This window comes from Papio anubis, chromosome 1, assembly GCF_008728515.1.
Source record: "Papio anubis isolate 15944 chromosome 1, Panubis1.0, whole genome shotgun sequence".
NCBI lineage: Eukaryota > Metazoa > Chordata > Mammalia > Primates > Cercopithecidae > Papio > Papio anubis.
The window spans coordinates 83,934,874-83,960,039 of NC_044976.1; the positions used below are offsets into that span (position 1 = coordinate 83,934,874).

At 44.2% G+C, this 25,166-nt stretch overlaps 1 protein-coding gene and 1 long non-coding RNA gene across 3 annotated transcripts in view; one reads left to right on the plus strand and one right to left on the minus strand.

Annotated features, from left to right (window-relative positions):
- The window catches only part of LOC101004954, a 113,322-nt gene extending 91,702 nt beyond the window's left edge, over positions 1-21,620 (minus strand). For both annotated transcript variants that reach the window (XR_001891477.3, XR_002524380.2), the window contains exon 1: positions 19,292-21,620. This is a non-coding gene — a long non-coding RNA (uncharacterized LOC101004954). The remainder of the gene's footprint in view (positions 1-19,291) is intronic.
- Positions 21,621-21,948: 328 nt separating this feature from the next.
- Positions 21,949-24,917, plus strand: CCN1 (cellular communication network factor 1). The gene is made up of 5 exons (XM_003892139.2): positions 21,949-22,252; positions 22,573-22,786; positions 23,137-23,493; positions 23,627-23,835; positions 23,950-24,917. Exons 1-5 carry the CDS (start codon positions 22,190-22,192, stop codon positions 24,250-24,252), a joined length of 1,146 nt encoding a protein of 381 aa, XP_003892188.1. The 5' UTR covers positions 21,949-22,189; the 3' UTR covers positions 24,253-24,917.
- The last annotated feature ends 249 nt before the right edge of the window (positions 24,918-25,166 follow it).

The window sequence follows — 25,166 nt, forward strand, 5'->3', positions numbered from 1 at the left end:
ATAGTGGTTTACATATAGACTCTAGTATCTGACTATCTGGGTTCCAATCTCAGCTTGACCATTTACCAGACATATGACTGTGAGCATGTTACTTAATATCTTTGTATGGTAGTTTCCTGTAATGTAGGGAAAATAGTGCCTACCTCATAGAGTTATTAGGAGGATCAAATGAATTAATATATTGAAAGCACTTAAAAACGTAACAGGAAAATAGCAAGCACTGTAAGAGTGTTAACTATAATTTATAAAAATTAGTATACTATGGCTAGAGAACTGAGATCCAAAGAGATAAAAAATACAGATGTTGTAAAAACAAAAAAACTACTTCAGAACTATTAGGTTGGTGCAAAAGTAATGTACATATAGACTCTATATCTGACTATCTGGGTTCCAATCTTGGTGCAATTACTTTTGCACCAACCTTATAGAAGAGCTACTTTAGTTCTATCCTATCCCTAACTAGTTGTGTAGCCACAGACATGATGCTAAATGTCTCTGGGCCTCGTTTTTCATTTATTCTCTCCTCCCTCATATCCTACTGCTATCTCTTGCACAGATATTAAGAATCTAGTGTATTAATCAATATTGTGAAAATGGCCATACTGCCCAAGGTAATTTATAGATTCAATGCCATCCCCATCAAGCTACCAATGAGTTTCTTCACAGAATTGGAAAAAACTGCTTTAAAGTTCATATGGAACCAAAAAAGAGCCCGCATCTCCAAGACAATCCTAAGTCAAAAGAACAAAGCTGGAGGCATCACGCTACCTGACTTCAAACTATACTACAAGGCTACAGTAACCAAAACAGCATGGTACTGGTACCAAAACAGAGATATAGACCAATGGAACAGAACAGAGTCCTCAGAAATAATACCACACATCTACAGCCATCTGATCTTTGACAAACCTGAGAGAAACAAGAAATGGGGAAAGGATTCCCTATTTAATAAATGGTGCTGGGAAAATTGGCTAGCCATAAGTAGAAAGCTGAAACTGGATCCTTTCCTTACTCCTTATACAAAAATTAATTCAAGATGGATTAGAGACTTAAATGTTAGACCTAATACCATAAAAATCCTAGAGGAAAACCTAGGTAGTACCATTCAGGACATAGGCATGGGCAAAGACTTCATGTCTAAAACACCAAAAGCAATGGCAGCAAAAGCCAAAATTGACAAATGGGATCTAATTAAACTAAAGAGCTTCTGCACAGCAAAAGAAACTACCATCAGAGTGAACAGGCAACCTACAGAATGGGAGAAAATTTTTGCAATCTACTCATCTGACAAAGGGCTAATATCCAGAACCTACAAAGAACTCAAACAAATTTACAAGAAAAAAACAAACAACCCCATCAAAAAGTGGGCAAAGGATATGAATAGACATTTCTCAAAAGAAGACATTCATACAGCCAACAAACACATGAAAAAATGCTCATCATCACTGGCCATCAGAGAAATGCAAATCAAAACCACAATGAGATACCATCTCACACCAGTTAGAATGGCGATCATTCAAAAGTCAGGAAACAACAGGTGCTGGAGAGGATGTGGAGAAATAGGAACACTTTTACACTGTTGGTGGGATTGTAAACTAGTTCAACCATTATGGAAAACAGTATGGCGATTCCTCAAGGATCTAGAACTAGATGTACCATATGACCCAGCCATCCCATTACTGGGTATATACCCAAAGGATTATAAATTATGCTGCTATAAAGACACATGCACACGTATGTTTATTGCAGCACTATTCACAATAGCAAAGACTTGGAATCAACCCAAATGTCCATCAGTGACAGATTGGATCAAGAAAATGTGGCACATATACACCATGGAATACTATGCAGCCATCAAAAAGGATGAGTTTGTGTCCTTTGTAGGGACATGGATGCAGCTGGAAACCATCATTCTTAGCAAACTGTCACAAGAACAGAAAACCAAACACCGCATGTTCTTACTCATAGGTGGGAACTGAACAATGAGATCACTTGGACTCAGGAAGGGGAACATCACACACTGGGGCCTATCATGGGGAGGGGGGAGGGGGGAGGGATTGCATTGGGAGTTATACCTGATGTAAATGACGAGTTGATGGGTGCAGCACACCAACATGGCACAAGTATACATATGTAACAAACCTGCACGTTATGCACATGTACCCTACAACTTAAAGTATAATAATAATAAATTAATTTAAAAAAAAAAAAAAAAGAATCTAGTGTATTACATTATGTTAAGTACCAAGATATTCTCTCAAGGTTCTTATTGGGGAGAAAGTCACATTTAAAATTAAAGTCATGTTTAAAATTAAAATTAAAGTCACAGTTAAAATGGTACATGTTAGGTGTAATGATGGAGATCAGAGAACTGTCTGCCACTACAGAAAGCCAGGGAATCCATGGACATTACTAAACACTTGTCACCCAAAGGAAGGTCAACTTAGAACATATACTTTTATGGCTCCTATTCTAATTTTGATTGTGCTTATGTCATTGATGATATTAGCTCATGGGACTAAACATTTTTGGATGTTGGATTAGTAGGTGAATGATTCCTTTTGCAGCTTCTTTCTAAGAAGAATTTGTAAATGGCATCAAGGGTCAGCATGTTTGACAGAGTTGTTTCTTCTAATTCTTCCAGATAATAAGGCCATAATTGACTATACATTTTTATTATTAGGTAAGAAGCTACTTTTATGATAGCATCACAGTAGCTCATTACTACATTTTCAAGTTTGAACCCCTTCTAATCCCTAATAATCCTTAAGGTCTGAGATAGACAGAAGGCCAAAAAATATGCAATGGCTTTATTAAAGAAATCAGAAGATATGAGAAATTTTAATGCAACAATCTCACTGTATTAACAAATCATATTTAAGAAAAGATAGATATGAAGTTGATTTATAAATTATTATGACTTTCATAAATACTTGAGGATATTTAAAGATAAACTAATAATGCAGGGCATTTTTAGTAGTTTACCACAAAGACCAGTCACGTTTGTTCCCTTTAAAATATGATTTAATCAAAAAGAAGAATAAAAGTTTCTGTTACGTGTTAAGTTGTGTCCCCCCCAAAAATAGGTTGGAATCCTAATGCCTAGTACCTGGGAATGTAGCCTTGTTTGGAAATAGGCTGTTTACAGATGTAACCAAGTTAAGATGAGGTCATACTGAATTGGGATGGACCTAGTCCAATGACTGGTGCCCTTCCATAAAAAGAGGAAATTTGATCACAGAGACACAGGCACATGGAAGAGAAGGCCATGGAAAGATGGAAGTAGATATTGGAGTGATGCATACACAAACCAAGGAACACTGAGAACTGCTGGAAGCCACCAGAAGCTAGAAGAAAGAATTATTTTCTATAACCATTGAAGGTAGCATGGCCCTGCTAACACCTTGATTTCAGACTCCCAGCCTCCAGAATTGTGAAATAATAATACATTTCTGTTGTTTTAAGCCATGCAGTTTACAATATGGCAGCTCTTAGGAATTAATACAGTTTCTTCAGCAAAATTCCAACAGCACGACTTCTACTTTCAAGTCAAAATGGAGAAACAGTGAATTTCCTGCCTGAAACAAATAATAAAACTGGACAAATTATATAAAACAACATTTTTCATACATAGGACATCAAATGGCACAGCATAGTGACTGCTTAGAGTGGGGAAACGAGACAAGACCTACAACTACCCCAGCTTACTACTTGAAAAGCAGATCTAGGCTGTAGCACAGGCAGGGGGAACCCAGGCAGTCTAGCAGTCTCCCTGAGTTGATGAGAGCTAGTTGTTTGGTGAAGCAAGTATGTCTAGAGATAATGGGCAGAGTGCTGGACAGGAAAGAGCTACATAAAGAGAGCTCCAGAGATCTGAAAAGGGCACCCCTTATGTCGTCAACTACGTTCTGTTCAGTACATTCAGATGAAGAAATTACCCCAGGCTGGGGAAAGAACTGCCTAAAAGGAGCAGAAGAAATAATTCTTGCGACATACAAAGAGCTGGGAATATTTTGTGTTCTCAGCAGCCAGTGGAAAACTTCACAAATTATGGGGCAGCAAGTGGGATATTCAGAAAGCTTTTGCCTCAGTCCTGGGGACAAATTAGCCCTAAACTAAGTGCCACTTTGATCTCTACAAAACTTAAAAGTAAGACTTGAAAGCATTAAACCGTTTCCAAGTAACTGTGCTCCAGAACAAAATCCAAGAATATTTCAAGGAATATAATATCTAGCGCCCAACAAGGTAGAATTCACAATGTATGACATCCACTCAAAACTTACCAGGCATGCAAATAAGCAGAAAAGTATGATCTACAATTAGGAGAAAAATTAATGTAAACAGACTCAGAAATAACATTAGTAGCTAAGGAGATTAAGAGTTATTATTTTCACTATATTCCACATATTGAAAAAGGTCAAGGAAAGATTAAGCATGCTAAGTAGCAACATGGAAGATATTTTAAAAGACCCAAGTCAAGCTTCTAGAGTTAAAACTACAATGTCTAGGGCCGGGCGTGGTGGTTCACGCCTGTAATCCCAGCACTTTGGGAGGCCAAGTTGGGCAGATCACAAGGTCAGGAGATTGAAACCATCCTGGTCAACATGGTGAAACACCATCTCTACTGAAACGCAAAAAATTAGCCGGGCGTGATGGCATGCACCTGTAGTCCCAACTACTCGGGAGGCTGAGGCAGGGGAATCACTTGAACCCGGGAGGCGGAGGTTGCAGTGAGCTGAGATCGCGCCATTGAGCTCCAACCTGGCAACAGAGCAAGACTCATCTCAAAAAACAAAACAAAACAAAACAATACTATGATGTCTGAGATAAAAAAATAATCAATGTGATTAACAGCAGATTATATACCTCCCATAAAAGATTAATGAACTTGATATATAGCATTAGAAATTTTCCATAATGAAACACAGGGAAAAAGAGAAGACTAAAAGTAAAAAACAAAGAGAGTTCCAGTGAGCTGGTGAAAACTTCAAATGACCTAATATATATGTAACTGGAGTCTTTGAAGTGCAGAGAGGGGTAGTGGTGAGACCAAAACACATTTGAAAAAATAATACCTGAAATTTTTGTTTAAATTTCATGAAAAATTTAAACTCACAGATCCAAGAACACCAAGTGCAAGAAACATGAAGAAAACTACAACAAGACACATCACAAATAGCTTAAAAATGGTAATAAAGCCGGGTGCAGTGGTTCACGCCTGTAATTCTAGCACTTTGGGAGGCCCAGGAAAGCAGATCACTTGAGGTCAGGAATTCGAAACCAGACTGGCTAACATCGACAAACTCGTCTCTACTAAAAATACAAACAAATTAGCCAGGCATGGTGGTGGGTGCCTGTAATCCCAGCTACTCAGGAGGCTGAGGCATGAGAATCACCCAGGAGGCAGAGGTTGCAGTGAGCCGAGATTGCGCCACTGCACTCCACCCTGGGCAACAGAGCAAGATGATAGCTCAAGAAAAAAAAAAGGAGAAATTCTTAAAAGCGGCCAAAGAAAAGATACATTGTGGCCAGCCACAGTGGCTCACGCCTGTAATCCCAACACTTTGGGAGGCCGAGGCAGGTGGATCACGAGGTCAGTAGTTTGAGACCAGCCTGGCTTCACATGGTGAAATCCCATCTCTACTAAAAATACAAAAAAAAAAAAAAAAAAAAAAAAAAGTTAGGTGGTGTGGTGGCACACACTTGTAGTCCCAGCTACTCTGGAGGCTGAGGCAGGAGAATCACTTGTACCCAGGATGCACAGTTCGTAGTAAGCTGAGATCATGCCACTGTACTCCAGCCTGGGCGATGGAACGAGACTCTGTAGTTGAGACTCCGTAAAAACAAAACAAAACAAAAGTTGCAGAGAGAAGAACACATTTTTGAATGTCAGCTGACTTCTCATCGGAAACAACATAAGCCAGAAGCAGCAGGGCTATAAAGCAATGAAAGAAAATACTGCCAACCTAGAAGTCCAAGATCCAGTAAAAATATCTTCCAAAAATTAAGGTGAATATACAAATGAGTGCATAAAACAACTGGTTAAAACCTTATTAAAGTCTGTAGTCTAGTTATTAGTATTGCTCTCATGTCAACTTCCTGGTTTGATATTGTACTAGTGATAAGATGCCACTCTTGGAGGAAGCTGGGTGAAGGGCTCATGAGATTGACTCTATGAACTATTTTGTGACTTTCTATGAGCCTATATTATTTCACAATAAAAAGTTGAAAAAAAGAAAATAAAAAAAGAAGTTTTTCAGATATACAAAAGTTAAAAGAATCCATCGCCAGCACACCTGCTCAAGAAACATTAAAAGAAGTGCTTCAGGCAGAAGCAAAAATAATACCTAAACAAAGGAATAAGGAGCACTAGAAATAGTAAATATGTGGGTAAATATAAAAGACTTTTGTCTCATTTTGTATATCTTTCTAAAGATAATTGGATGTTTAAGGCCAAATATTGGCTGGGTGAGGTGACTCACGCCTGTAATCCCAGCACTTTGGGAGGCCAAGATGGGTGGATCACCTGAGGTCAGGAGTTCGAGACTAGCCTGGCCAACATGGCAAAACCCTGTCACTACTAAAAATGCAAAAATTAGCTGGGCGTGGTGGCATGTGCCTGTTATCCCAGCTACTCAGGAGGCTGAGACAGGAGAATCGCTTGAACCCAGCAGGCGGAGGTTGCAGTGAGCTGAGATCACACTATTGCACTCCAGCCTGGGCAACAAGAGCAAAACTCTGTCTCGAAAAAAACCAAAAAAAACCCAAAAATCAACAACAAAGAGTTATAGTTTATAGTTAATAAGCCAATAAAAAAGGAAATACAACAGAATAATAAAACAATTCAATCCCCAAAAGGAAGAAAAGGTAGACATTATTAAATAGTAGAGAATGGGCCACGTGAGGTGGCACATGCCTGTAATCCTAGCACTTTGGGAGGTCAAGGTGGGTGGACTGCTCCAGCCCAGGAGTTCAGCCTGGGCAATACAGTGAGAGCTCATTTCTACAAAAAATTATCTGGGTGTGGTGGTGCACACCTGTAGTCCCAGCTACTCAGGAGACTGATGTGGGAGGATGGCTTGAGCCTGGGAGGTGACAGTTACAGTGAGCCTGGGTGACAGAGTGAGACCCCATCTCAAAAAAAAAAAAAAAAAAAAAAAGAGAAAGAAAAATAAAGTAGTAGAGAATGTCACATTGAATAAGAAGTCAAAACCCAAATTATAAGAAACATAATTTAAATATAAAGACACAAGTAGGTTAAAAGCAAAGGGATTTTTCAAATAGAATATAAATACTAATCAAAAGAAAATTAGAATAGGGATTAGATTTCAGAACAAAGAATATTACTAGGGATAAAGAAGTTGTATTAGATTAGTTGTGGTTCTCCAAAAGAAACAGAACCAGAAAAATGTATGTATGTATGTGTGTGTGTATGTACATGTGTGCATGTGTGTGTATGTGTAGAGGGAGAGAGAGATTTATTATAAGGAACTGGCTTATGTGAGTATGGAGGCTGACAAACCCCAAGATCTGCAGTTGGCATGCTGGAGACCTAGGAGAGCTGACGGTATAGTTCCAGCCCGAAGACCAGCAGGCTTGAAACCCAGGAAGAATCAATGTGTCAGACTGAGACTGAAGGCAGAAGAAACCTCACATCCCAGCTCAAAGGTAATCAGGTAGAAAGAATTACCTCGTACAGAAGAGTCAGTCTTAATGTTCTATTCAGGCCTTCAGCTGATTGGATGAGGCCCGCCCACATCGGAGAGCACCATCTGCTTTACTCAGTCTACTGATTCAAATGTTAACCCCATCCAAAAACACCCGCACAGACACACTCAGAATGTTCAAGCAAACATCTGGGACCCTGTAGCTCAGTCAAATTTAACACATAAAATTAATCATCAATGATAGGGTTTGGCTCTGTGTCCCCACCCAAATCTCATCTTGTAGCTTCCATAATTCCCATGTGTTGTGGGAGGGACCTGGTGGGAGATGGCTGAATTATGGGGGCAGGTCTTTCCTGTGCTGTTCTCGTGATAGTGAATGGGTCTCACAAGATCTAATGGTTTTAAAAATGGGAGTTTTGGCTGGGCACGGTGGCTCACGCCTGTAATCCCAGCACTTTGGGAGGCTGAGGTGGGTGGATCATGAAGTCAAGAGATCAAGACCATCCTGGCTAACACAGTGAAACCCCGTCTCTACTAAAAATACAAAAAATTAGCCGGGTGCGGTGGCACGCACCTGTAGTCCCAGCTACTCAGGAGGCTGAGGCAGGAGAATTGCTTGAACCCGAGAGGTGGAGGTTGCAGCGAGCTGAGATCGCCCCACTGTACTCCAGCCTGGGTGACAGAGCGAGACTCCGTCTCAAAAAAAAAGAAAAAAAAAGGGAGTTTCTCTGCACAAGCTCTCTTTTTGCTTGGTGCCATCCACGTAAGATGTGACTTGCTCCTTTTTGCCTTCCACTGTGATTGTGAGGCCTCTCTAACCATGTGCGACTATAAGTCCAATAAACTTTCTTTTGTAGATTGCCCAGTCTCAGGTATGTCTTTATTAGCAGTGTGAAAACAGACTAATTATGAAAAGAAAGAGTCATTTCATAATTACAGATGAGTCAATTTATCCAGAGGATATAGCAATTCTAAATGTTTATCCATCTAACAACATAAGTTCAAAATACATCTAGCAAAACCTAAGAGAACTAAAAATAAAAATAGACATATTAATAATTGTGGTTGGAGATTTCAATATTTCCCTCTCAATTCCAAAGAATAGGTAGACAAAAAAAATCAACACTATCAAACAATTTTGCCTAACTGACATGTATGGATCACTACACCCACAAAAGCGGACTAGACATTCTTTTCAAGATGGACTATATTCTGGGCCATAAAACCAGTCTCAAGAAGTATAAAATAATTCAAGTCATACACAGTTTATTTTCTGACCACAATAAAATGAAGCTAGAAATAAATAACAGAATCATATCTGGAAAAGATCCAAGTATCCTAAATAACACACTTCTAAATAACCTGAGTCAAAAAAATAAAAAATAAAAAAGGAAATTAGGAAGTCTTTTAAACAGATTGAAAATAAAAACATAACATGTCAAAATTTGTGGGATGCAGCTGAAGCAGGAGTAGAAGGAAATTTATAGCATTAAGTGCTTATAATGGAGAGAAAATGTTTTCAACCAGTGACCTCAGCTTCCATATTAAGAAACTAGACAATAAGAGAAAATTAAACCCAAAGTGAACAAAGGAAAGGAAATAAAGACAGATGGCACATCATGAACAACAGTGGAATCAAATAAAACAATATCCCAAAATGCCACTAAATGTAATGGAATCCTGGAGCACTGTCATTTTACCCAATATGCTCTCCCTTCTTATCCACTGTGCCCACTGCTTAGGAAAGGGCTTCAAATAATCAGACGCACCTTTAATACTATACAACAGAAACCTTGCACCATTTCAAGTAAGGCCAAGAATGTAATTCACATATCCACTAGCTATCATTAGAACAGCAGAAGACACACATTTACCCAAAAGGCTATGCACATTAGGAAGCCTAGATTGCTTACCAAAAGGAAGTGCAAAGACATTTAAAATAAAAATATGCAACTCCTTATGAACACAAGTTTATAATTAAAGGATCCTTATTAAAGGATCCTCAAGTCTTTGCTGATACTATGTCCAAGCATAATAAATTATATCCAAGCAGAGAAAAACACAGCTTGCCCTTCCAAGCCTTATGGAGGAAGCACTGGAAGTCTCAAGAGCACTCACCATCCAGTGTGACAAGAAGACTTCACCCCAGTGTGGGGCAGTGTTCAGGCAGGGCTCCTAAAGCTGCTCATGTATACTGTACCTTTATGAAGTCACTTATTGCATAGTATTTATATACACACTAATTACGCAAGCTCTCACTCCTCTAGACTGTGTCGTCCTCAAAGTCAGGGACCACATCTGTCATCTTTGTATCCCCAAACCCTAGTATGGTACAATCGTTTCACAAACGTGCTTTAAAAGGCATATGTGAACCCCCTAAGAAGCTACAGGGTTGTAAATAACACCTGATGTGATTGCCTGAAGACTGAACAGTAAACAAAACAAGACTTCGGATCCACATTGAAACCAAAGAACAGAGACTTATGTCTCCTGAGTTCAATTAGATTTTTAAAACATTCTTTTTAAAGTTGATTTGTTTTGTTTCCAGTCTACAGTGAGAGTTTGAGTGGGTCCAGGTTTTATCTGAAGCAGTCTGCCCATCCTTTTCCCACGATGTTCTGGAAGAAAGCAGACTGCTGATGACTCACAACTCAGCACACTTGTTAGTTCCTATGTACTGACACCAAATTGTGTTTCAAAAGAGAAGCCTTTACAAAGGATCAAAACCTTGGCCCTAGGATATGGTTCATGTTCCAAGCTTTCCAACATGGTGCTAAATTAATTGCATTTGATTCTAGGTGGGTTAATAACTAATAGCTGCAGAGGTGATTTCAGGCAGAAATTGTCTAAATTCTCACTTTCCGTCATTTCAGAAATTTTCCCTGAGTTTGTTTCCAACCCCATCTTCGTCCTCTACCTCCTTCTCTGGCCCCAGCTTTAAGGGTTGCAGCTCTTGGAAAAAGCATTTGCAGGATGGCCCAGCCATGCACGCTGGCCCTTTCTAGTTGCTTTTCCTGAACTGGGACCCAAGGACTTCTCCTCTATTCAAAATAGCAGAGCAATGAAAGTGCAGAAAGCCCAGAGGAAAGAAAGGTGGAGGGAGTCTGGATTAGTGGTGGTGACAAGAAATGAATCCATGAGAATGTCCTAATTAATGACTGTTCTTCAGCTTCCCTTGAGTTCCACAACCTAGTCTTGCTAAGTCAGTTCTTCCTTATCACTCGCTGAAACCCATCCTCACAGTGACTGCTGACTTTCTCTATTCACCACAGAATGTGATCCTACCTTCCCAAAGGCTCTCCAGGAACTTCAGATTTAAACCAAGCTGACGCTGATCACAAACATTTGTAGGGCACATCTCAGTTTCTGGAGAGCTGAAACAAGACTTCATTCCGTCCTCCCAATAATTCTGAGATATTATTATTTCTGTTTTACCACCGACGAGACTGAGACCCCGTGAGATTAGCTGGTTAACTTGAGTTGCACCATAGCAAGTGTACCCTCTGACCCCTGCATTCTTTCTTCCTACCACGTGGCCTCAAAGCCTCTAGAGTTCAGCTTTTCTTCTCCTAATGCCTGATACTTTCTATTTTTGTTTCTGAGCCTTCTCTCCCTTGCTTATTCCATACCTCTAATCCTTAACCTCCTCCCTCCAACACACACACTGTCACACACACACACACACACACACACATCTCAGTGCACTTGTCTAACACCTTCTTCATATAGTCATCTAACTTCCTTCTCAGAGCATTCTTCCAGGTTACAGCATAGTACTCTAGTGCAGCTTCAGACTGCCCGTGGAAACTCCCATCCATTTTTCCAACACAAAATAAGAAAATCATACTTCCTTAGTTATTTTTAATTATACTGCACCATATCCTCTGGAATCTGTCATCTGTCCCTGGAAAACAGAGATTCCATATGTCTAAATCATTCTACACAGTGCCTAGCAAAGAAGCAAAGATAAGTGCAGGTTATCACCATGCCTGTTCTCTGATCATAATGATGGTGACAGGAATGTTCACATGATGGCAACGATCCCATTCACTTTAATCTGCACCTCTTTTTAAAAGCTAAAGAGTCACCAGTGGCTCAAAGACTTCAAATCAGTGCATCTGAAAGTGCTAAGGAAAGTGTAAAGGGCTGGCTCTATAAAGGCGAAGTGGTGGTAACAATTAAAAAAAAAAAAAGAGAGAAAAATGGCAAGCACTCATAAAGGGAGTGAAAACTCAAGGAATCAGGACTGCATAGCAGAAATGTAGAAAGGGGACAGAATTTGGAGTCAGACAGGCTTGGGTTAGAATCCTTGTTTGGTCACATTCTAACTGTCTGATCCCAGACAAGTTGCTTAACTTCTCTGAGCCTTCATTCCCTAAGCTTAGAAAGAAGTCAAAAAGCTTATCTCAGAGGGCTCTCCTGAACCTGAACCTGTAAGGCATTTGGTCCATGGCAGGTGCCCTGTAAATGTCACTTCCCTTCTCTTTCCCCTTCTGAAAGAAGGATCCATAATGATAAGAATTTTCAATAGCACCCAAAGGGTTGGTCCCACCTGTAATCAATGCATTTTAAGAGGCTCACCTGAAAGTCCTCACTTTTAGATGTTTTCTAATCTCTCAGGAATGTGCACATTCCTTGCAATCCCCAGCTTCAAAGGGAACGTGTATGTTAGGGAATAACTGTGCCCAATCCCTCTCAGCCATAAAAATATACACACTAACAAGACTTCACATCTTTAAAGGGTGAGACTCAGAGTTGGACATCCCTTGTCTGTACTCCCAAAGCTGCACTGCTTCTAGAGCTGTAATCCACAGTATTGCATTATCTATTTAAGCATCTACATCTCCCCTGGGCAGCTAGAGCCATGAAGCAAAGTCCATATATTATTCCTCTTTGCATTGCTGCCTAGCATGAAGCAAGCCATACATATCATGTTTATTAGAATGAACTGCATCATCTATCTTCTGGGTCTGCAACGCTTTAGCATATAGTCTACACTTTATGATTCTCCCAAAGACATTTTCCAGAACCTTGGAAATTTTAAGCATACAATACATATTGCCTTTGTCCTTTTAGAATGAAGTGTTTACAAGCTTTTTTTTTGTTTGTTTGTTTTTGAAAGCTAAAACCTAACTACAAAAGAAGGGGTAAATGATTTCAGAGAAGCACCTGGCACTATGTTTTTTCTTTATTGCCATAACCTTGGGCACCCCCCACCCCACCCAACATTCAACACTCAGGGACACCTTGCTTAAGGCACACGCTGGGTGTGCTTGGCAGGGGCCTGGAGGGCTCTGTGCTTAGTAACTCTGTTGTGAGGACAACCACAGGCTGTGGGAGGTGGCAGCTTTGCCTGCCTCAGGTAACAAAATTGATGGTAATGACTAAGTTACAGTAGACGGATCTCTCAATCTCTGAGAAGTTCCACCTCTGTTCTGACACATCTCTTTCTTTTTTCCTCCCAGAGGAAATAGAAACAAGCTCAGGCAAGGGCCCTACGGAGAGAACCCTTTTTCATTGTTTAACTTGTTTATTACCAGACTCTCATTAAGAAACTATGGGCCACAATTACTGAAAACATGAGCTAAAGAGACATTTAGAACAACATTTAAGTGACAGATTCACAGTCAGTTGTTAAGGGGAAGTCAAGAAGTTGCAGGTAAGTTCCTGAACTTTAAGGCAGATTTCATGAAGGACAAATACCACGCTCTCCCTGAAAGGAATGGTCTTTGAAACAGGTATTCCGCTCTACCTTAACAACCCTGGCCCCTTGTACCAATTACTGACATCTAGCAAAGCTTCAATTTTCTCATCTTTTTAATGGAAATAAAACACCCTACAGAGTTGTTTATAAAGATCAGATGAGATTGTGTATACTAACTATTTAGCCAACAGTAGGCAAAGCCCAGGCCCCACAGATGCTTCCAACTATCCCTATGTCTCCCCAGTGCTAAGGCCAAGTGTCCACTGGCACTAACGCTCAGGCATGGCATTTTTTACCACTCTGATTCCTGGGGCACTTGAGTGCATCACTCCTGAGCTGCTGCAGTCCTATCATCTTGTAGATGAGGAAACCAAAGCAAAACCTCACATGGCTCACCACTGCCTGTAGGCAAAGTCCCAGTGCCATGAGGGGTAAGACCATTTGAGTGGTTTTTTAGATAGTCACTGGTGTCTCAGTGCAGCCAGAATACCTGGCGGGATGGATCCTTTTAATCACATCATCTATATACCATATACCAAAGAATTTTATTGATTTTATAACTAGAGTTCTAAAGAATAGAAAGTATTCTCTAGATAATAAGACTAGCTCATTCTATGTTAATTGTAGTGAAAGTGAAGATAATGGTGGTGCTTGGCAGTAGGAATAATTGTAATTTATTAAGCACTTACTATGTGCCAGGCATCAGGCTGAGCAGTAAATATGTCTTATGTTTTATTTCACATAAGTCCAACTGCTTGAATACTCCCTTACACTCAATCCCCAAGACTTGCAAAAATTTGTCACAAATAAATCACTTCAATCCCTCTGTAGAATCTGTGTGCTCACCTACTGTGCCCAGAGCAAATCCTTTCTAAATTCTGGATGTGCTATGTGTGATGTTAGTGGTCGGTTAAGAGACAGGTACCTCCAGAAATAAAACATGAAAGGCAGAGGTTAATTGCTGATTCTCTCAATCTGGAGCCAACCCATTTGATAATGACTTATAATTATTATATTTCATATTGCTCAATCATCTCTAGAAGATAGATTGCAGGGTGTGGTGGGAAAGGTGCCTTCCAGTCCTTTCCAATAAAATGTTTCTGTGTTATCACAAAACAAGAAGTGCTGTAAGGTAAGGGAGTTAGGAACGCTGGCTTCCTGTGGATAGATGCCAGGTGAAGGAAATAAACAGAGTTCCCATGGGATACAGATGCCCTAAAAAAGTGTTTCCTATACTACTGCCAAGGCGATGCCAGCTGCTTACAACATCAATTCAGGGGCAGGAAGGAGGGAGACAGAGTAGTGGCTGGAGAGTGGATGAAGCAGAAAATTTGTAAAAAGCCACCAATTCCAATTTTGTTGATAGGATATAAATTCCTACAACCAAGAGTTAAGTAGCAGCCCTGATTCTTAAACAAAAAAAGTCTAGTCAACTTGACAATTAAATGGAGCCCAGGGTGCTTTTCCCTACAATTTCACAGGCGGCTGGGAGTTACAGAATGGTGGAGCAGGACAGATTCTTAGAGATATTCAGTCCGGAGATCACAACTGGCACCCATCAACATTGTCCTCTTGAGTTTTCCAAGGATTAGCCTAGTTGGCATTTTACCATTGTAATTAAATGCCAATATTTTAAAATTTTGAAGACTTCACATAAAAATCCAGATCTCTAGTATCTCTTTTTAAAATGAGAAAATAGGCCAGGTACGGTGGCTCATGCCTGCAATCCCAGCACTTTGAGAGGCCAAGGTGGGCAGATCACGAGGTCAAGAGTTCGAGACCAGCCTGGCCAACATGGTGAAACCCTGTCTCCACTAAAAATACAAAAATTAGCCGGGCGTGGTGGTGCATGCTACTACTAGTTACTAGTGGTGCTGAGGCAGGAGGATCACTTGGACCTGGGAGGTGGAGGTTGCAGTGAGCCGAGATCGTGCCACTACACTCCAACCTGGGCAACAGAATGAGACTCCTTCTCAAAATAAATAAATAATAAAATAAAATGAGAAAATAGGCAAACAGTGAACCTACATTTTCAGCTAGTATCCATTCAGCCCCTCATAGATGGTCCCAGTGTCCCCATGGTTCCCAAGGCTGAGGCCAAATATCAGCCAGCACTAATCCTGAGGCATGGCATGGTGTTACCTGGCTGACATCTAGCAAGTGCAGGCAGGCCCTTGAGTGTGTGTCCTCTAAGCTGGGAGAATCCAGTTATCTTTTTTTTTTTTTTTGAGATGGAGTCTCACTCTGTCGCCCAGGCTGGAGTGCAGTGGCATGATCTGGGCTCACTGCAAGCTCCGCCTCTTGGGTTCACGCCATTCTCCTGCCTCAGCCTCCCGAGTAACTGGGACTACAGGTGCCCGCCACCACGTCTGGCTAATTTTTTTTTTTTTTTGTATTTTTAGTAGAGATGGGGTTTCACAATGTTAGCCAGGATGGTCTCGATCTCCTGACCTCGTGATCCGCTCACCTCGGCCTCCCAAAGTGCTGGGATTACAGGCATGAGCCACTGCGCCTGGTCCTGTTATCTTATAGACAAGGAAACCTAGGCAAAAAGCTCACATGGCTCACTCTGCAAAGTTCCAGTGTCATGACAGCAAGGCCATTCACAGATGGTCCCAACTGACATCTCTTGCCAGTTTTCAGAAGGAATCCTATGCTATGGTCCAGCGCATCAGACTGGTTGTTACGCCTGGTCAAGGCCCTGTTCCCTTCCTCTCAAATGTCCTGCCCTGCTATCCAACTCCTGTTCATCCTTTCAGCCCCAGATTAGTTGTTCCCCCTAACTCCTCTCAGGCAGTGAAGTATCCACACAGCATTTATGTACCCACTTCTGCAATATGCCTTAGAGTCCTCCAGGGGATGTGCAATATTAAAATCCTCTTTTTCATGTCACCAGTACCTAGCACTGTGCCATGACACATCACAGACTCTGAATAAGTCTGGGATTCAGAGAAAGGTAAACAAAGGGACCTCAAATATATGGGTAATTAGGCCAGGCGCTATGGCTCATGCCTGTAATCCCAGCACTTTGGGAGGCTGAGGCGGGTGGATCACTTGAGGCCAGAAATTCGAGACCAGCCTGGCCAACATGGTGAAACCCCATCTCTATTATATATATACACACACACACACACACACAGACACACACATATACACACATATATATATGAGTAATTATAACATAGGTGGGGAGAAAACAGGTTAAAAACAGATGGGGAGCCTGGTGCAGTGGCTCACACCTGCAATCCCAGCACTTGGGGAGGCCGAGATGGATGGAACACTTGAGCCCAGGAGTTTAAAACCAGCCTGAGCAACATGGGGAGACCCCATCTCTACAAAAATTAGCTGGGTGTGGTGGCGTGTGCCTGTAGTCCCAGCTACTCAGGAGGCTGAGGTCAAGAGCCCAGGGGGTCAAGGCTATGGTGAGCCTAGATCATGCCACTGCACTCTAGCCTGGGTGACAGAGCTAGACCATGTTTCAAAAAATACTCCAACAACAAAAACAGACTGGGTCCACAATGAACACCCAGACTGACGAACCATCAAGTAAGTGATGCCGAAACCTTTATCTCAGTGACAAATTCAATTCCCCCCAGGCCAAGCCTTACTCCAGAAGTAGGGATTGCCTGAACAATGTGGCTTATGAGGTGTCAAAAGAACCCCAGAGGTCCTAAGTATCTTCCCCACCAGCCTGCCAAGGTGCTTAAAGATCACTCCATAAATGTATATGCATTAAGACCTTTTCTGTTAAAATACAACACTCCTTTTCTCCCTCCTTCCTAAGAGCCAGTACATTAGGCAATTCTCAGGAGTTAGCACAGCTTCAGTTAATTTATCAACTATTTTTTTATATCTGATGCATTTCACCTAGACTATCTGGATAAGCTGTGATAGAGTTAAATAAAGGTAAATTTCCAGGAGAGGGGTATGGGCCTGAATGTCTGAGGTAAGAGATAGAGAGCAGGCAGTATAGCACAGTGGTTAAGTATGAGACCTTATGATCTGGGTCCAAATCCGGTTTCGCTGCGGGCTAGGTGAGTCACCTTTGGCTAGTCACTTACCTTCCATGCCTCCATTTCTTCATTTAGATAGAAAATGGTGTCACCAAAAGGACCTGCTTCAGTGGGGCATCTGAGAGTTAAACGAATCAATATATAGAAGGCATTTTAAAGTGGTGCCCCAACTTATGTGAACCCTATATAATGTGTTAATTTCTGTCATTATTAGAGGGGATGACATGAAATTTGGCCCTGAAAGGAGCTGCTCTGGCTTTACTACTTGCTGCCTCCTTTCCCAGTTTACTGAGAAGCAGGCAAGGTCCCGAGAGGATGGGCAGCATCCCCAAGGCCACAGGCTACTGATGGCAGAGCCAGGACTTCCTATCCAGGGCTCCCCACAGGCGGAACTTCTCGAGGAGGAAGAGGGGAAGGGGTCGTGGGAGGCCAGGAGAAACCGAAGAGCCAGCTCTACCATGTGTCCCTTCTGGGGATAATGGCATCCAGGCCCTTCAGGGCTTTTCCTCAGAGTCGGTTCCACGTCCCGCTCTCGGGTGCGCTTGGTGTCCACGCAAACGCCATCCTCCGAACACCCCCCTCCACACACACACACAGCCCCACACCCTCGCGCCGGGCGCACCCTCTATGTCTGGCACAGCACGGCAACTCGCTGCCCCGCTGGGAGGACGAGTCAACAGTGGGGTGGACGGGAAAAGTGACACAATTGGGCTTCGGCGCCCTCCGCGCCAGCCTCCCACGCAGCACAGGGCGGACTTCGGTCCTCAGAGGGGTGGACTGGTATCGAAATGCGCGGATCTACCCCGCCGCCCGCAACGCTCCGGGGTCCCGCGCGGAGGGAGGCCTGGGCGCGGGCGGCCGCGGTACACTTTTCAGGAACGCGGCAGTCGCAAGGCTGCCCGGCCCGGTCGCAGGACCGCCGCCGCCGTCGCCACCGCCCCCCAAAGCTGGATGACGGAGTCTTGAAAGACTTTCACCAAATATGGGCCGGGGTTGGAAGCGTCCTGCGCCGCGCGCCGCCGGAAACCTCGAGTCCTGGCAACCTCTGTGACTGTGGGCGCGCGGGCGGGGTGGCCGGCAGGGGGCGGCGGTAGCAGCCGGGCAGGCGCGTCCGGATGCCTCGGGTCCGGCGCCCTCCCGCCGTGCGGACCCTGTCCGCTCCCTTCGCAGGGGTTCCGGAGCTGACCGCCCTCTCCGCGCGTCGGCCACCCAGTTCCTGCCGCCGCCACCAGGATCCTAGCTTCCTGGGGAGCTCCTGGCTATCATGCCAAGGGGATAGGGGTGGGGAAAGGGTGGAGGAGAGAAATGGGATGGTACGGGGGCGCCACTTTAAAGCTGGTCTTTTGCAGACATCATAAGTTCTATTCATTAAGGTGGCTATGAAGAGTGAAGTTGTGAGATTGGGTGTGCAGGCGAGTATCTCTGAAGACACACACACACACCCCTACTACAGGCACTCCTGTCGTCCAGGGTAGTGGTTCTCAGGGTGTGATTTCCGGACCAGCATCATCACCATCACCTGGGGACTTGTTAGAAATGTAACTACTCTGGGGTAGGACCCAGGAACCATTAACTAGCCCTCCAGGTGACTCTGATGCACTCTAGTCTGAGAGCCTTCCTAGGGCTAGGAAACCGGAGTCGCCAGATTTACCGTTATTATTCTCGGTTGCTGCCAGTGAGCCCTTCATTAGGTAACCTAAAATTCCCTGGCAACAGCGGGTGAGAGACGTCCCCATCGCTCAGCCCGAAGCCAGGAGCTGCAGAAGACAAGCAGCCCGTTCTCCGTGGATTGCAACCCAAGGAAACAAGGCAGCCCGTTTATTTCCTCCTGGGGCACCCGCATGGGGAGGGTGAAGGAGAAACTAGCAAAAGAGCCATACAGAATTAGCACCCGAAGCAACACTTACCCATAAACATTTGCACATTTCGCCTCCTGTCCATCAACTTGAACTGATCTGCAACTCCCAGCGGAGGCGGCGAGAAGGCGACCGGAGGCTTGGGTTTTCTGGACGGTCTTTGGGCAGGACTTGAGGAGCCGCTGTTTCTGTTGCCTAATGTCGTCGATTACTAGCAGGCGCACCAGCACATGGTATATGGAGAGGCTGTGCACATAGGGTACTCTAGTGTCTCCCGCTCCCACACCTCCTGGCCCTGTTGCTCCAACCTCCCACCCCCATCGCACAACACACCCCCGCTTTAAATGGGCAGCTGACAGTAAGGTTCTCTAAATTTCTCCTCTGGGGCAAACTCATCCTCAAGATTCCCCAGTTGAAGTCCAGAAACAAACCCACACACCCTTGTTAGAAAATTTTAATGTGACTTTAAAGGAATCTCTGGAATGGCTTGTGTTTGAACGCAGTGCGGCAGACTGGATCTCTGCCGTCCCCCATCCCCAACCTCCAATTAAGGTATATACGGCCAGTTGGATGATCCACTGTGCTTTTATTTTAAATCATGATAGACAGATTGCGTGAAAAACAAGGAATTCCAAAGAATTTCCTGCTCTGGGAAGAGAAGTTAAATCTATATTTAACAACATTTGAAGCTGTCAAGAATGCTTTGTGGTTGGATAACAGAGGCAGAAAAATGTTAAAAACGCAGGCTACTGCTATACCCAAATATGGAAATATTGTTACGTCTGGTGTCTGATTCACCATCTGGAAATACTTACAACCATGAAGTCAAATAGAAAAGACGCCACAACAGAAGCCAGGAACCCTCCTCTCCATTCTCTCTCTACCATCTCCCTCTGTTCAACACATACTGTGGCTACACCCCTCCTTCCCCCTCCCGTCCCGCAATCACTTCATTAAGAAGGAAACAATAATGAAATGATAAGGCAGAAAAAACAATGTTTTGTAAATAATAATTGATGTATTAACCTGTGTACATGTTGGGCCCAGACTTTCCTCACTGTATTTGCATAACACCTGACAATCCATTGTCTTGAAAAGTCTCCCAACCCTAACCCTCCATCAGAGCTTTAGAAATCCCACTCCCTCTAGCAAATGCTGCTTCCATTTATGAAAGGGCACTTTGGAATGAATGAAACTGAACTCCTTCCTGCAAGGGTTCTCTTCACTGGAGTGTGTTTTCATCCTGACAGCTTCTCATTGTGCTTATCAGGAAAGTCAGCATTAGCACTAAGGGCCTTTTTAAACAAGACTGCTAAATTATGAAGTCTGAACAGCCCTAAACATTAAAAAGGATAAGTAGTTATCCTAGAGTATATGAGTCTCACATCATTTTTACTAAAATTATGCAAAAAGTTTTTGAAACTTGCAGGGAAAGTTTATCAATCACACTAACGGTATTGGTGATGTTCAAGTAAATTGTCTTGCGGTGGGGTCTTCTACTGAGTGTATTGCAGGTAGAACAGGATCTTAAAATCTGCTGACATTTTTACTACAAAATATTACATCCTAAATCTCTTTTCTGTACTTGGAGAGAAAGGCATTGCAATTCATTTAAAATGGGAGGCTTCCAGTGGTCCCTAGGAAAGGAGTGAAAAACCCCACAAAACGTCCAGCTTGAAGGAATCTGCTTTTCCCAGAGATTCATAGGGCATAATGGTACTGGAATCTGGTTTGGCCTTGCGGTCTTTGCAGGTGATGATTTCAGGCCAAAGCACTCCACGGTGGTCCCCTGCACTTCTGGCTGGCTGCTTGGTTAGCATAGCCTCCTGCTCGCGGAAGCAGGCGGGCAGGGCTTACCCAGTCTCCTGCATCCGTGAGGAAGTATAAGTCAGCCTCCCGGAGAACTCCCCGCGTTCGTTTCCTCTCGGACTTCCAACCCAGGCAGTGGGCTGGAACTAAAGTGGGAACCTCCAAAAACAAACAAGTACAACATATCCAAAAAAGGGGAGGGCTGGAGGAGTGGGGGAGACCTCTGCCTGGGAATTTGCCAAACGATGGGGAAGTTTCCCCCCCCCCCCCGCACCCCCCTCGCCTTTTCATTCATAAATGTCACTCTGGGTATTAATTTGCAATTCACTGAATTTTGCTAATAAACATCATGCCAAAGCTTTGGGACTTGTTCTGAACACGCCTCTTTGAAGTCCACAAATATTACTGGCTCGGAGACACACTCCTCTTCCACGTTCTACTCTTTCAACAGATAACTTGCCTCTCACCTTCGCTGTAAACAAGCAAACAGCTCACTGCCTTCCTGGGTGAGGGTTTCCGTGCCCGGTCAACTCGCATCACCAAACAAAACGACTTTTGTTCCTCCCTCTCAGGTCCTCCCACCCACCCAGTCCAGGCAAAGTTCTGAACTGGCCCCCCTCTCCCCTCGCGACCCTCCAACCACCATCACCACCATCACGCCCCAAAGAACGCTTCCTAACAGAAGTCATTTAAGGTGGAAAAAACGAACTGTTTGCTTGACGGGACACACACACACACACACACACACACACACAAAGGTGCAATGGAGCCAGGGGAGGCGCTTGGCAGCAGCCCGCGCCAACCAGCATTCCTGAGATGTTTGAGAATTCTGGAACGCGCAGACAGAGCCGACGTCACTGCAACACGCGGCGCCTCCGCCGGCCCATATAAAAGGCGGGCTCCGGGGCGCCTGGGCAGACCGCGAGAGAGAGCGCCCCTGAGCAGCGTCCGCGCCCTCCGCGTCTTCTCCGCCGGGACCTCGAGCGAAAGACACCCGCCCGCCGCCCAGCCCTCGCCTCCCTACCCACCGGGTCCACCGCGCCGCCACCCCGACCCCGCTGCGCACGGCCTGGCCGCTGCGCACCAACTTGTTGGCGTCTTCGTTGCCGCGCTCGCCCCGGGCTACTCCTGCGCGCCACAATGAGCTCCCGCATCGCCAAGGCGCTCGCCTTCGCCGTCACCCTTCTCCACCTGACCAGACTGGTGAGTTGGACTCTCCTTTTGCCACCGATTCCCCGTCCGCTGTCAGTCCCTTTCCCTGGTCCCAGATTGCCCACAGCAGGAAAACATAAAATAAAAAGTTCGCGGCCGTTTGCGGTAGCCGTTTCTTTAAGCACTCTCCTCCTCCCCCCAAAGACTTGTCGGGACCTCTTGGTGGGAGCAGCCTCCCGCGGTGGCCCGGCTGGACGAAGTCAGAGGCTCCCTGTCGACAGGGTCGGAGACCCCCGTCCTTTCCTACAGCAGCCGCGGCGCCCCTCTTGCGCACCGCGCCGAGTTTCACGCGTTTCTTCTCCCCCTTCCAGGCGCTCTCCACCTGCCCCGCCGCCTGCCACTGCCCCCTGGAGGCGCCCAAGTGCGCGCCGGGAGTTGGGCTGGTCCGGGACGGCTGTGGCTGCTGTAAGGTCTGCGCCAAGCAGCTCAACGAGGACTGCAGCAAAACGCAGCCCTGCGACCACACCAAGGGGCTGGAATGCAACTTCGGCGCCAGCTCCACCGCTCTGAAGGGGATCTGCAGAGGTAAGATGCTTGTGGTTTGGCCCCTTTAAAAAAAAATACTAGTCCCCATAGTCCAGAAGTTTAGTAATTTTGAGACCATGTATGGTGATGCTTTGTTGTTGGTAGCTTGGCAGAAAGGCACATGATTTCAGCAGTCTGGAATGCAATTCAGTGTGTCTGGGCCCAACGAAAGCGCATACGGAAAAGTGATTCCTGACTAACTTATTGTTCTGGTCTAGAGTCTCCGGGGAATTGTAGGGAACTTTACCATAAATTGAATTTAACAGCAGAAAATATGTATGAGTTTCAGGCGGTGGTTTGGAATCTTAACTTTATCCCCTTCTACCTTTCTCTTTTGGTGATCTTTGCAGCTCAGTCAGAGGGCAGACCCTGTGAATATAACTCCAGAATCTACCAAAACGGGGAAAGTTTCCAGCCCAACTGTAAACATCAGTGCACATGTATTGATGGCGCCGTGGGCTGCATTCCTCTGTGTCCCCAAGAACTGTCTCTCCCCAACTTGGGCTGTCCCAACCCCCGGCTGGTCAAAGTTACCGGGCAGTGCTGCGAGGAGTGGGTCTGTGACGAGGATAGTGTCAAGGACCCCATGGACGACCAGGATGGCCTCCTTGGCAAGGAGCTGGGATTCGATGCCTCCGAGGTGGAGTTGACGAGAAACAATGAATTGATTGCAGTTGGAAAAGGCAGCTCACTGAAGCGGCTCCCTGGTAAGTGGAGACTGAGCCCTTCAGACACTGTACTGAGATGCATTTTTGGTCTGAAGCTTTGTAGAAATGAGTACTTGAGCCTGTTTGTGTGGCTATGCCTCTGAGAAGTCTTCCCTCTTATTTCTCTCTCTAGTTTTTGGAATGGAGCCTCGCATCCTATACAACCCTTTACATGGCCAGAAATGTATTGTTCAAACAACTTCATGGTCCCAGTGCTCAAAGACCTGTGGAACTGGTATCTCCACACGAGTTACCAATGACAACCCCGAGTGCCGCCTTGTGAAAGAAACTCGGATTTGTGAGGTGCGGCCTTGTGGACAGCCAGTGTACAGCAGCCTGAAAGTAAGTTCCTTCAGGGATGTGTAGACTGTTGCCTGGCAGGGGGGTGGGATGTGAATCTCTTTTTGAAGAAAGAGAAATATCACCCCTAATTTTCTTCTCTCCTGTCTCTTACAGAAGGGCAAGAAATGCAGCAAGACCAAGAAATCCCCCGAACCAGTTAGGTTTACTTACGCTGGATGTTCGAGTGTGAAGAAATACCGGCCGAAGTACTGCGGTTCCTGCGTGGACGGCCGATGCTGCACACCCCAGCTGACCAGGACTGTGAAGATGCGGTTCCGCTGCGAAGATGGGGAGACATTTTCCAAGAACGTCATGATGATCCAGTCCTGCAAATGCAACTACAACTGCCCGCATGCCAATGAAGCAGCATTTCCCTTCTACAGGCTGTTCAATGACATTCACAAATTTAGGGACTAAATGCTACCTGGGTTTCCAGGGCACACCTAGACAAACAAGGGAGAAGAGTGTCAGAATCAGAATCATGGAGAAAATGGGTGGGGGCGGTGTGGGTGATGGGACTCATTGTAGAAGGGATTCCTTGCTCATTCTTGAGGAGCATTAAGGTATTTCGAAACTGCCAAGGGTGCTGGTGCAGATGGACACTAATGCAGCCACGATTGGAGAATACTTTGCTTCATAGTATTGGAGCACATGTTACTGCTTCATTTTGGAGCTTGTGGTGTTGATGACTTTCTGTTTTCTGTTTGTAAATTATTTGCTAAGCATATTTTCTCTAGGCTTTTTTCCTTTTGGGGTTCTACAGTCGTAAAAGAGATAATAAGATTAGTTGGACAGTTTAAAGCTTTTATTCGTCCTTTGACAAAAGTAAATGGGAGGGCATTCCATTCCTTCCTGAAGGGGGACACTCCATGAGTGTCTGTGAGAGGCAGCTATCTGCACTCTAAACTGCAAACAGAAATCAGGTGTTTTAAGACTGAATGTTTTTATTTATCAAAATGTAGCTTTTGGGAGGGAGGGGAAATGTAATACTGGAATAATTTGTAAATGAGTTTAATTTTATATTCAGTGAAAAGATTTTATTTATGAAATTAACCATTTAATAAAGAAATATTTACCTAATATCTGAGTGTATGCCATTCAGTATTTTTAGAGGTGCTCCAAAGTCACTGGGAACAACCTAGCTCAAGTACTCAGTTATTCAAACAGGACTTATAGGGATACAGCAGTGAATTAAGCTATTAAAATAAGATAACGATTGCTTTTATATCTTCAGTAAAGTCTTTGCATATAATGTTTAAAAAACATGTATTGAACATGACCTTGTATGAAGCACAAGAAAGATTCTGAAGCTAAATTTGTAATTTAAGAAA

What these genes read in the sequence shown, in the direction of transcription:
- CCN1 (XM_003892139.2), top strand. Translation starts at nt 22,190, where the DNA reads ATGAGCTCCCGCATCGCCAAGGCGCTCGCCTTCGCCGTCACCCTTCTC. An exon ending in TCTGAAGGGGATCTGCAGAG is followed by an intron (nt 22,787 to 23,136) that starts GTAAGATGCTTG and finishes TGATCTTTGCAG; the next exon opens with CTCAGTCAGAGGGCAGACCC. An exon ending in CAGTGTACAGCAGCCTGAAA is followed by an intron (nt 23,836 to 23,949) that starts GTAAGTTCCTTC and finishes TGTCTCTTACAG; the next exon opens with AAGGGCAAGAAATGCAGCAA.